The sequence below is a fragment of the Mya arenaria genome, chromosome 4, assembly GCF_026914265.1.
Source record: "Mya arenaria isolate MELC-2E11 chromosome 4, ASM2691426v1".
In the NCBI taxonomy this organism is placed as follows: Eukaryota; Metazoa; Mollusca; class Bivalvia; order Myida; family Myidae; genus Mya; species Mya arenaria.
In genome coordinates this window covers 63,601,354-63,615,043 of record NC_069125.1, presented here as the reverse complement: position 1 = coordinate 63,615,043, position 13,690 = coordinate 63,601,354, and the positions used below count along the sequence as shown (strand labels likewise).

At 34.2% G+C, this 13,690-nt stretch overlaps 1 protein-coding gene across 1 annotated transcript; it reads right to left on the bottom strand.

Annotated features, from left to right (window-relative positions):
* Positions 1-5,911: 5,911 nt before the first annotated feature.
* LOC128230338 (myosin-9-like) lies at positions 5,912-13,690 on the bottom strand. Its single transcript, XM_052942529.1, has 8 exons — positions 13,561-13,690; positions 9,624-9,738; positions 9,047-9,468; positions 8,614-8,730; positions 8,246-8,444; positions 8,037-8,117; positions 7,659-7,748; positions 5,912-7,508 (listed from the first exon to the last, which is right to left on the bottom strand). Coding segments are annotated over exons 1-8 (1,617 nt in total). The 5' UTR covers positions 13,563-13,690; the 3' UTR covers positions 5,912-6,917.

Below are 13,690 nucleotides of genomic sequence, written 5' to 3'. Positions count from 1 at the left end.
TTTATCAATGAATCAACACGGCTGGTTAAACAGTCGTTTGAATACAGGTAAGTTAGGTGTACGGTTAAGAGGGGCGATTGTTTAATAGACATACAATCAATAACATTGGCAGTTTACAAGTGGTAAACTTGCTTTATATCAAATCAAATTGATATGTTTCCAAATCACGAGTCCTGGCAGCTGCATGACATGATTGTTCTTTAAATCAGTGTTTTATCAAAAATACTTAAAAAGTAATCTGTGAATACTATTACTGTACTTTTTGCAGAATATTTTCAGGTCGATAATTCAGATACAGTGCTAAAACCCAGTGTGCAAATATTCAACTGTATATATTGAGTCAATTAAATAAAATTGATTAACTTTATTAATAATCATTAATTGTTAATTTCTTTTAAATTAAAATTAAAATTTAAGACATTTATAACCTGATGAGTTTGTGGTTGGTATCAATATGCCACAACGACATCGGCGCCCTGACAGAGTATGTCCTCCTCCTTATTCTATATGTTTGGAAGAAAACATTCCTAAGTAATACGCCCAGTGGATCTTGAGCCCTCATGATTCTTCTAAGTCTTGCTTCAGTAATTCTGATCCCATCAGCTCTCAAATGGCCCTGCATTGACTTGTACCCAACAGATGGGAATTCGGAAATTTTGTTACCAACAATTGTCTCGAGTTCTTCATCAGACAACGAGGAGTATGAACCTCTTATTGACAGATTGTAGTCTGCCATTCGGTTTACCACTGTTTTGTCACTGATTCCTATCATCTCTGACATTTGTCTAACAGTAAACCCCTTTTCGATAAAATAGACAAGTGTTTCCTCTGGGATGTTAAAGGAGGGTCTACCTTTATTAAACGTATACACCAAATCAGGTGTACCATAAGTAACAGCACTGTCTTCACTGCCATTAGTACTCGTTATTATAGCGTCAAAGGCATCTTTTACTTTGTCCAAAACAGATGAAACATCAATATGATATGACAGCTGGGTTAAAACAGACATTATAGACTCAAATTCATATTCAACATTTTCCATGCGGTGGTTCGAAATATTATTGGCCAACTGCAAGATCCTGTCCCTTGTAGCATCTGTAATCGGTAGAATTTCTGGTAATAACTGTTGATCCATTTTATGACCTTGTTATGGGTGTAGCTGAGAATGCCATGCTATAAGTAGATGCAGAAAATGAGACTCTTAAGTATTGAATATTTTCAGCCGAAATATAGATATACAGCATACTAATTGCTATGACAAATTTAGAACAAAGGGAAATAACTGCAATGTATATAACACGTTAAACTCCGAACATGTTCGGACAAAACGAACGATCACTCCGAATATGTACGGAAACAAATGAATATGCATACAGCGCCCCCTGCTGTCATAATTCGTTATGCCTGTTTCTTGGCAACCGCATTATGGTTAGTTCATTTGGCTTGCATCATTCGGCTTGTCTTATTTGGACTGTTTCATTCGGATAGTTCTATAATGCTTGGTGATTGATGCATTGTGCGTACTTGTATTTCTATTCGGATTCGTCAAATTTCGAACTTTATGATAAAAATAAGGAAGTTATGTAGATTGTAATTAAAGATGCATTCATTAAATGATATTCACAGACATTTAAACAAAGTGAAGTTAGTACATAATGGTGTAATTGAAATTGCTCTAAACAGGATTGGAATGTCAACATGCAGAATGCTAATGCCATCATGCAATACGACATGTCATAATGCATATTGTAAGTTTCATTACTTGAACGTGAATGTCATCAAGCATAATACAAATGTCATCAAGCATAATACAAATGTCATCAATCATAATGCAATTTTTTCCTAAATACCATTCCATAGTCAGGGGGGAGAATCGAGCTTAACCTTAGCATTCAAACAAGATGGCGGCGCCCATGTAAAAGGTGAGTTTTTCAGCGATTTAAAATTATGGAAGCCAGTTTAGACACTGGCATATTGTGAAAAACCTGCTAGAGAAAATTCCACACCCATTGGTACTTGGATCTCCATGAAACATTTTTTAAACTAGGGTTTAGTGACACAACAAACATAACAGTTCTAGACCGGCCCTATTTAACAACCTGTAAAGTATTCGTCCTATGCCTGTAACCGTTTAAACTATGTTTGATCGAGCCAGACATTATTTTCAAATACGAGTATACAGGAAACATCATTCATCTACTTTAAACCTTTATCATCATTACAATCTTTTGTCAACATTTTTGACAAGACCGATCTACCGTTGGCAATTTAAGTACTAATTAAGTGCGATCAGTTTCGCTTCTGGTAACGATTGATTAAATATGAATGTGAATATTTCTTTATTACTTGTTTTAATGCATCCTCAAATTTAAACAGGAACACCAAAAACTACAAAATAGACGATTTTCATCCACAACATCGCGTCACTGTAGTTTTTTCTCAACTGTATCTAGATGAAAACACAGCGAAATCAGATTTGGCAGTTTCAAAATACCTCATCCGGATAATGATGATGTCGCACAGTGTTACGGAAATCTTTAATCTCTCAGAAAGAACAGATACAAACAGGAAACAAAATTACCGTAGGTAATGAACGCCTCTCTCAATAAATGGCACCTAACCTTAGCCACTTATTTGCGTGCACTGCTCCTTAGCATTGTGCATAAATACTAATTTTAAGGCAAATACGTCATAACGGGTTTCTAGACGGATAACTTTTGATCAATACACATTTATATTGCACCAACTTGACACAACAATCATGAATAGTGTTGCTAATCGTCAAAACAGGCCAATATTATCGAGGGATCCTAACCTTAGCCGTGCCTTTTAGTTCGTTTTCCTCTCGAGTCGATGCCGATGTCCGAATGTTTGACAAAACTACAGCATGTTTCATGGAGATCCAAGTACCAATGGGTGTGGAATTTTCTCTAGCAGGTTTTTCACAATATGCCAGTGTCTAAACTGGCTTCCAAAATTTTAAATCGCCGAAAAACTCACCTTTTACATGGGCGCCGCCATCTTGTTTGAATGCTAAGGTTAAGCTCGATTCTCCCCCCTGATAGTGATCCCTGAGATGTTTTGGAGCAAACTGGTTAACGTAGATGTATTGTATGTTAAATGTATCGGTAGTCGTCTGCATTCGCCATTGGGTTTATAATGGTATAATACGTTAACTAATGTAAAAGAGTAGTAAAGAATGTATTGAAGTGTCCCATCTCTTCCATACTGAACATGCATGTTATCTTATCCAAACCTCGTTAACACCATGATACTTGATCCTTTAAATTATTGCATATCTGTCTATCATGGTTGGATTTATTCATTTAATAAATGTGTTTTAAACATAAGTATCTCCAATATTTTGTATGGTTATGTAAAATCCAGGAATTTGATACGACTGACGAAAAAAGTTCCTAAATTTGATAAAATGAAGATTTTTTTTCTTTCTTTACTATGTTCTTGCCGTGTTTTACTAAGTTCATTATTTAACCTTAATTTTACAAAATCCCGGCACGATAAAATAAGCATTTTTAAAAAAAAAATTATTATCCGGCCTCTCCCAAAAACCCGTTTCATAAAGAAAACGTTTTTTTTTATAGAAGTAAGCCGTCTCCAACTGAATGCCGTAATATAATATAAACATATCAATTTAATGACTAAAAAATTATCTGATTCAGCCATGTATTTTCTCCCCAAATTTTGCGACTTTATGTAGAAATTCTACTTTATTCATATCTTACCTGGGATAAGGACGTTGTCCTAGTTCGTACACACTTCATTCCTTACATTGTCATTATGAAAGTAATATTCGACAATATATTTTGATCCAAAACAAAAGCATGCATCTATAGAAGTACCGAACTGGGAATATGATTTTTATTTTTAGCCCCGGTACTTTATAAAACTTAAAATACATCATACAAATCATTTCAATATTTCATATTAACAATAAGCATCACCTTCTTTCTAAATATGGTCAACAGTTTTCGAACCGCTTCTTACTAACGACCTATATCGTCACCACTTTCCCTCAAGTTTTATATTGTCAGCTTACTAGTCAGCAGTGCAGCACGAGCCCACGAATTACCTTACGGAAACTCCGAATGAACGTTAAATCCCGAGGGAACAGATTTTTTGGATTCTCAGGCTCGAGTATAAAAGAAGATCGACGACTCGGGCACGAGATTTTCTGGCGTTTAGCCTCGCTTATTTTTTGTAACAGTAGCTTTAAATATATATTTGATAAATGAAGTACAATGATGGTAAATTAACATATATATTTCAATGCAGATGTTTTACACTATTTGAGCTTTGAAAACACTTCAGAATAGTTTATATAAATATGTTAATATATTATTTTTCGTCATTCTAAGTATTTCGACGGACGACCGTAGGTTTTCAGACATTTTGTATAATGCAATATTCTTCCAGAGTCCATTTCATTTCTGTTTTTAGCCATGGGCCTACGCTGCTTACATGTATGTATTAAGTAAGCATGATGTCTCTTGACGATTTTTGAGGTAATGTTCATGTCAACTACCCATCACGAGAGACGTTGACGCTTTACTAATATCTGAGAAACACCAACGGTATAACCTCGGCACATTATAGTGTAATTCAGTTATCTTAATTGTTTTTGCAGCTTTCATAATATAACAACATCACATTGTCCTTCATCGATGATCACAGTAATTTATAATAAAAAACAACAGTCGTGGATGCAATAGTGTGTGAAGAATACATTGCATGCTTGCTTTTGGACGCACACGAATTTATACCTAAGACAATTATTGATATTATAAGAAATAAATCTACAAAAAGAAGTCCCATTTAACAAACACAAAATATATGTCAAATGAATTATATAATTTCAATCACATTCATATCCTCAAATGGTGTATGTGCATATTTCACGAAGTATTTATGCCCTCGTAGGGAAAAATATATAAATCAGACCGTCCGCCCTTCCGTCTGTCTGTTCCAAGGGTTTCCGCTCAATATCCGAAGAACGCTTAGGCCTAAGACCTCAAACTTGGTAGGCATGTTGGTGACCAGCACATAAGCCCTATTGAATTTAAGGTCAGCAGGCTAAAGGTAAAGGTAAGGTGACCTTAAGCTGAAAATTTGTATCCAATCAATAACAAAAGAACGCTTAGGACCTCAAACATAGCCAGTTTAATCATGACCAGCAGATGAACCCTTTTGATTTAAGGTCAGTGGGTCAAAGGTCAAGATCAAAGTGACCTTAAGCTAAAATCCATATCCGATCAATAACTGAAGAACGCATAGACCAATGGAGGACCTAAAACTTAACAGGCAGATTGGTCATGACCAGCAGATGAACCCTTTTGAATTTGAGGTCAGTGGGTCAAAGGGTAAGGTCATGGTGACCTTAAATTGACAATCTGCGGTTTAAGATTATTTTCATATGAGTATTTGGTTGTGTTATTTGTACTGAGTAATTCACAATGTTTTAAACATTTCAAAGGCGTCTTCAGCAACATATGGTATGGTAAATTCATCTTTAACTTTTAATGTTGGTGTGATGGCTAAAGAACCCATGTGATCAAGAGTTTTTAGCATGGTGTCGTTCAAGAATTTACAGCATGTTCCCAAATTCAGTTTTGACATGTCCACTGTTCGTTGTGTTAAGTATTGTAGTTAAAAAGCAATCATAAGTTGTATCCATTTCCCCTGAATTATGGAGTTCTTAATATCACCACACTGCATGTTGGTACTCAGTTAATTGATAAAAACATGTTAACACATACTGATAAATAATAGTTTTGGAAATATAACTGTTAAGTTGAAACTTGACTTTCCAATATTGATGATTTAATCGTATTATTCAATCTGTATTCTTATTTAAATATAGATCCAAGTTTGCTGGATTTTTATACGACACAAAAAGAACAAAAATGGCACACGCTTGTTGGCTTTCGTTTAAAGTTTAAGTTCAAGTTGACATTTTACACATACTTTTTATAAGTACAAAAATGACCCGCTCTCGACTTCTAAATATTAACAAACTACATGGGAAGGTAGGATATGTCACCATGGAAATATGGTAGATGCTGAAGGCTATCTGTACATGCAGGCCTAAATACCAATGGCTATCTATCGAACGCGGTCACCCGGGGGCATTTGTCTCGTTTCTGTGACATATCTTGTTTATTTATATTTGTACAGTTAATTCCACTATTATGAAACAAATGCGTCCCTGCTTACAAATACAGTAAAATACTTTCCAAATTGTTTTCACAATGTCAACAGTTCATAATGTCCATGGGTAATACTTCGATCTGTTAGTATGCAGTCATATGCAAATGTCAGTCAGCTTCTCTTTCTGATCCTTTCTGTCATATGGCGATCGCGTTACATGTTACAAATGTAAGGCGTGTTGACTTAAAAAAAGATCAGTACGCTGGTATCTTGTTGTAACACCCATGATGCACTGTCTAATATAGACATATGGAACACTGAAGTTTGGTGTCTCCTTTATAAATCATAAAGAAAAGGGTAAAATAATGGCGCTAAAGTAAATACGACTTGTTTTGTCTAACAACACCATTACTAGTTAGTAGTTAAGCCTTTTTGATGTTCTTTGAAGAGTTATACAACGACATGCACTTTAACAATTTAAATAACAATTTCATCGAAATGTTTTATTTACACACGACTTTTAATGCACTTAACTGATGCCACCTTAAGTATTTGATTCACCTTTATTACGTGATGTTCCTTCCACTTATTGATAAGTTGGTGTAATTTTCCAAACGTTCAATCACCGTATACTGTTGCTTTGTCGAATAATCATCTTTAACCAAACCTCTTTCAAGGGTGTACATATATTTTTGTTGTATTAATATGAATTCATCACAGGTCTAGATCTATTCTATTGGAAATGTAATTCCTCATATAGGAGGCAAACCGGTTGTACCGAAATTTGATGTAATGTGATCATAACACGCCCGGTATTTGTTCTCCCCGAGTTCACTTATTATTTTCGATTTATCGTTATTGTATCGCCCCATAAGCTGAAAGAATCGCTGTACATCAGCCGCTGTTACTGCTGTACTTTGGTCGTTGGCCTTTGTAGATGCATTTCCGCCTACAACTTTAAATTCTCCTACTTCAACCTCTGGAAGCATGTTTTGTTCGCTTACTTGCTCTGAGGTGTGGACTTCGTTATCTTGTGTCCTTCGACCATCAAATCCATTACGTTTTAAGCCTTGAGCGATCCCTTTGCACAAAACTGGACCATCTTCATGCAAATACAGGGCAGGCCAAACAACAAAGTCCACAAAAGGACCGCTGCTTGTGTATGCCTTGTATGCATCGGTCTCAAATCGATCTCCCCGTCTGGGGAACGGACCAAACACAACAGGAGGATCCTGTACACACATCAGCCAGCATAAAGTGAAACACTCTTTCAGGAAACTATCCACAGCTAAAGCATTCTGTTCGACTGTTGAGTTCGATTGATGAAGTTTCATTTTGAATTTCTTAATTATAAAAAGAAAATAGAAAAAACATTTGTACATGTTATATTTATTTTTTAGTGAAGAACAGTTCGATCGTTCGATAATTTAAAATACTAAATAATGTAGTTTATTCAACCGGTTATATATGTTAACGCAAAAAAAGTTATTTACCGTAAACAAAGAAGTTCCGGATTCCTTGGCAAAAGTCTTTCTGCAATCCTTTAGTTGCTTCTGGACCAGTGACAAAGCTCTGTCTGCCTTCTTAAATGGGTGTTTAACTTACACATAATAACATTTACATTCCTTTATCATTGTTGTCAGAACTCAAAATGTTAAAAAATTATCGTTTTTTTTTTTTTTCTTATGTATATATATATATATATATATATATATATATATATATATATATATATATATATACAATATAACATTAGCAAAACAGTGATTGTCTTAATTGAATACATGCAAGTTAAATATTCAAGTTTTGAATAGATGTCTTAAATGTAAAAGTAGGTGAACAGTTAGTTCTTAATTCGTCATGAAACGTACTCTGTCGTCATCTAAAACAAGCGCCCTCTTCAGTAAACCCATCTGGGACTTTGCTTCATGTTGGCAAAACTCCAAAGTAATCTGAAAGTTTAGTCAGTGCATGACAGTAACACGTTGTGAAACAATCTAAATCTAGAAAAAATAATACATATGTCAGGAACATGTATGGACCATGCCATCATGACTTTTAAGTGTGTTCAACGAAATACCTTCAGTATATTAAACAGGTGTGATATGGACTGTTGTTCATCACAGTACATCCTATCTAACGTCTCGAAGGCCTCTGTCCACTGGTTATCATATAGCTCTGAGTAACGCTCCGCCAACTTCGTAGGCCGGTTCTGGTCACTCAGGTCCGCGATGTTTGGGTTGGCGTCCGTCAGCCTCTGACCCAGCAACTTGCTTAACCTTTGGTGAAGATACCAGGCGTTGACAAGAGGTCACGAGTATTGCTTTTGAAACCAGTATAATCCCTACCGAACAATTAACTTAAATTCTAAAAGCTTTTACTGATAATTACAACGCGTTTAAAACAAAACGGCCGTGGAATGCTAGACAAGAACTTTGTTTTACTGACCTTGTTTTCGTGTCCTCCAGTTCCTGGCGATTACACGCCAGCTCTGTTCGCGTCTTTTGTTGCTCCTCTTCACACTCTTCTGCTCGCTGTAATTTAGTCGTCTCCAGTTCTCGTACTCTAAAAAGGAAGGCATTCTCCCAGTAATTCAGGATAAAGCATACACCAACAAAATACTGATAATACCATGCTTTATGATTAAATAAGATAAAGGCGTCATCCTACCAACACATATTATACGATAGAATTTTCGGTTTTACTCTATTAGAGTATATATTTTGTAACAAAGAGCGTTATTAGTCAGATTATGGATTTTTTCCAAGGAAACCTTTCAATTTAATTTTCCACAATCGATTGCCATTTAACAGAAACTCTTGAGCTTACGATTTACTGCCGTACGCGCGTTGATAATATGGCCCCATAGTGTGCAACAAACCTTTCTTTCAGGCGTGTGATTTCCTTGTCTGCAGTAATTTTTAAATTGGTGAGTTCCCGTAATCGCTTCAAATGATCATTATTCTCGTTATTCATGGTATGCAAACGTTCATCTTTTTCAGAGTTCAGTACCATAAACTCATTGTGTTTCTTCTCCAGATTAGTTTCTAACTCTTTAACTCTTTCTTGAAGCTCCTTTTCTTTCAACTGTAGTTGTTGAATTTGTCTTGTGCCATTTTGTAAGTGAAACTTACACACCTCTAATTCTTCTTCAAGTTCAGCTGTACGAAGGCATTTCCTTTCTTGGTCAGTTTCAGATGTACTGCACTTTTGTTCATTTTTTTCAGTCAGACGCTCCACTGTTATTGTGAGAACACGTTTCTCTTCTTGTAAGGCTGCTATGGTTCGCTTGTACTCGTCTTCCTTTGAACAGCAAATATGGAGTTTTATGTACATGTTAAAACAATAGTGCGATAAGTTTCTTTTTCATAATAAAAATGTATTTGAAAATTATGATTGGCACCCTTTTGATAACATTCATCAACACCCAATGAAATATCTCGACACAATGGCCCTACCTTTGCTAATAGATTGCGATGTTCTTGAGTGATTCCCTGGGAAAGTTCGACTAAACATTTTGCAAAATCTTCAAGGTTCTGGTGTTGGCCGTTAACGGTCCCTTTAGATCCCTCCCTGAAATACGATTGCATGGTAAATGTTTGTTTAAAACAAAGAAGGCCGCAAAGCGATCGGAATCAAATGGAACCAAGTGGCTACCCGAGTCACCGTTGAGGCACAGGCGTAAACATAAACATCGGCGGATTTTCATGAAACTCGGTACAAGCAATCGTCAACAACTGTGGCTGAACTTGATGTTAAAATTTTCCTAGTTATCCTGTTTTATTTGTTAGTTAACAGCGCCCCCTGTGACACGTGTACATGTTCGTTTTGGCGCCAACTTTGATAAAATCATATAACAGATTAATGTAAAGTTTCTTTTTAAAATTTTCTCTTTTTTTCTTGCATACTTAATAATTAATTTGAGATGTATGTGAATAAGTTTTTTTTTAAGTTTCAAGACGAAGTACTTTTAGTTAAAACGCACCAGAAAAAGACACCTATCGGTATAAGTGTCGAATTATCCCGAAATTTTCGGCGCAAGCCGAGTGAAATCAAAATCTGCAAACATTTTACGACGTCATTTTAGCATCGCGCAACGATACTTGTTATGACGTGACGTCACAAGAGTGGAATACGGCCGTATTGCACTGGAGTGGAATACGGACTAACGTATTTTGCGATATATATTGCGTGTGGATTTATGATGGGTATATAATAAAATTATATAGATGTATATGGAGATCTGTTCATGGATGAATTTAGCGGTAAAGAGTTATTGTTCTTGTGCCAAATGATAGTAATTTCCCGTTTTGCTAACAATTTGTGTTAATTTAAGTGTTGTCAGTATCAAAACTGATGATATTAGTACAGAGTCAGAAAAATAGGAAAATATAAGACTAAGTTCACTCTATGTATATTTAACATATGTAATAAGTTAACATGTATATAGCAACCACTGTCTCCTCACTGTGATAATATTATAGTAAATACATATTAAAGTGTGTATTATATAAAAAATATAGAGTTATTTCTTGTATTTTTGTTGTAATTATGAAATCGTATTTGACAACTGACCTATGAATTTTCATAATATGTGTATATGTGCATAAATCTTGCATGCTCATGTGCCTTTGGCCTTTATGCATTTGAAATAAACTATGAAAACTATGTTCATTTATGAGAAGCTTCATTTTTTTTCATTACAGTCGCAAAGTACTTCATAAGTCTCAAATGTCTTGAAAAGGAGAAAATAAAACAATTTGAATCAAAACAAAAATAGTGGGCTGAGCTCGGTCTTACTAAGGTAATTCAGAACATAGTGAGAATACAGACTCTTCGTTCATCTTGTAGCTGTCTTTACAACCAGTTAAAATTATAGAAGTATAAACTAAACATCAGTCGAAAACCCATCGAAAACAAACAATATCCAGTGAGGACAGCCCAATATGTAAGTTATACGTTATGGTAAACTTAATAGGTAAGAATAATGTAATAGACAACTAGAATGAACTAGGTAAGAATTGTGTAATAGACAACTAGATTGGAATACAATACGATACAAGTGGATAGACAACCAGAATGTTATAAACAAATAGAATGTAATAGTCAACTAGAATGTGATAGATCACAATGATGACTGATATACAATTAGAATGGATTAGACCACGATAGTGTGATAAACATCTAGAATATAATAGTGAACTTTAATAATGAAATAGACAAGTAGGAATACATATACATTTATAATATAATATTAAACTAGAATGTTATAGATAATTTTAATGTAATGCCAACTATTACAAAACTGACAACTAGAAAGTTAAATGAAAGAATGATGCTAAGGACAACAAGAATGTAATAGACAGTTAGACTGTAGCAGACGACAAGAATATAATAGACAGTTAGACTGTAACAGACAACAAGACTGTAATAGACAGTTAGACTGTAACAGACAACAAGAATGTAATAGACAGTTAGACTGTAACAGACAACAAGAATATAATAGACAGTTATACTGTAACAGACAACAAGACTGTAATAGACAGTTAGACTGTAACAGACAACAAGAATGTAATAGACAGTTAGACTGTAACAGACAACAAGACTGTAATAGACAGTTAGACTGTAACAGACAACAAGAATGTAATAGACAGTTAGACTGTAACAGACAACAAGAATGTAATAGACAGTTAGACTGTAACAGACAACAAGAATGTAATAGACAACAAGAATCGAAGAGACAACAATGGTGAAATAAACAACTATAACGTCATAGTAAACAGGAATGTACAATAGTAGACAACTATAACGATATAAGCAACTACAATATAATAGAAAACTATAATAAACAAGTCAACTAAAACAAAAGAGACAACTATGATATAACACTAGAACATGACAGACACTAAATTAAATAGAATGTTATAGACATCTATAATGTGATAAAAAAAACTAGAATTTAATGGACAACTAGGATGTAACAGTCAACCATTTGTAATAGACAACTATAATGAAACAGACAATTATAATCTTAAATATAACTATAATGAAAAAGACATCCATAAGGAAATACACAACAAGACTGTATAAGACAATTATAAGTTAATATATAGAGGATATTTGTTAATTTCAGTGTACGATCGCATTTTATTTTTTATGAGCGTCATAGAAAAATACTTAAAGATTTTCGAATAATCATTTGATAAAACCATGTTTCTTAGTTTTATAGTTCGTTTCATGATACATATGGATATTCAGTCATCCGTCACAGTCAGAGATCAGTATGGTTTGCTGGAGGACGTGTCGTTTTCCAGGTAAAATGTAAAGAACACCATAGGTTGTTGACACATTTTGATGCGTGAGTGGGGTAAAACAATCATCAGTTAATCTGTTAATGGGTGTTTTAATTTTTATGTATAACAACGATAAACAGTTCAAAAAGATGTAAACGCTGATATTACATCGCATTTATGTTCGACCAGTCGTTTTCGTCTGTAATTTATTTTGTTTGAAAGCAAATGTTCAAGCATTCATCTTCAAAGTTCAAGAAAACAGTTGAAAAACTGGACAACCATTTTTTCTATTTAACAGTAAGTTGTTTATTTCCAAATATATCTTTAATTAAACTTACGCAACTTTTTTTAGATTTTAGATTTCAATTTAATTGTTGGCATCATTTTCTGGTTCTAAGGTTTAGTGTTGATCGAGGGGAAGTAACTACAATGCATTTCAAGTAGTTCTTAAAGAGGATATTTTCACAAATTATGTTCACTCCTTAGCCGTGTTAATATCAAATGGATATTTTCGCTGTTGTTATTTCACTGATAAAACTCCATATTTTATCGAAAAGCATGAACGAAAATGGAATAAATAACTAGAATGCAAGAGAAAATTTAAATGAGATAGTCTTGGAGAATTATATAAAACAAGAATGTATTATATCATAATGATAATAGACAACTAGAATGTAGATGATCACGATAATGCGATAGACATTTTGAATGAAAAATGCAATTGGTCTGTGAAAGATAACTAGAACATAATAGACATTTTCAGTGAATTAGACAACTACAATTAAGTAGACAAATTAAAAGGCAACTTGAATGTAATATTAAAGCAACTTGAATAAAATAGTTAACTTAAATGAAATAGACTATAGAATGTTATAGGCAGACAAAACGAAAGGGATAACTACAATGAAATGGAACAACGACTGAACTAAGATTGATATTAAATGTAGTTAAGAAACTATAGGAATATAAGTTCATTTGTTACGCATTAAACATCATTCGAGTAAAAACTATGAATAAAATTGATTAGCTTCCTTGATTTTCCTATGACTAATGTACTTTATTAAGAATAAATGAATAAGTCATTAAAACGAAAACAACGTACATCTTAATGTAACAGCTCTAAAACATCAATGAAACCATTCCAACACTACTTTCAAACGAAACAAGTTAAGTTTCACAGCTTTCGTCTTCGTAAACATCGATTTACTTCCGCATACGTCATGATCAGAGAT

Bases quoted from the DNA above. Each gene is read 5' to 3' on its own strand.
- LOC128230338 (XM_052942529.1), bottom strand. The intron at 8,118-8,245 runs GTATTTCGTTGA...CTAAACTTTCAG, and splicing joins ACCTGTTTAATATACTGAAG to ATTACTTTGGAGTTTTGCCA. The intron at 7,749-8,036 runs GTACGTTTCATG...CACCCATTTAAG, and splicing joins TTGTTTTAGATGACGACAGA to AAGGCAGACAGAGCTTTGTC.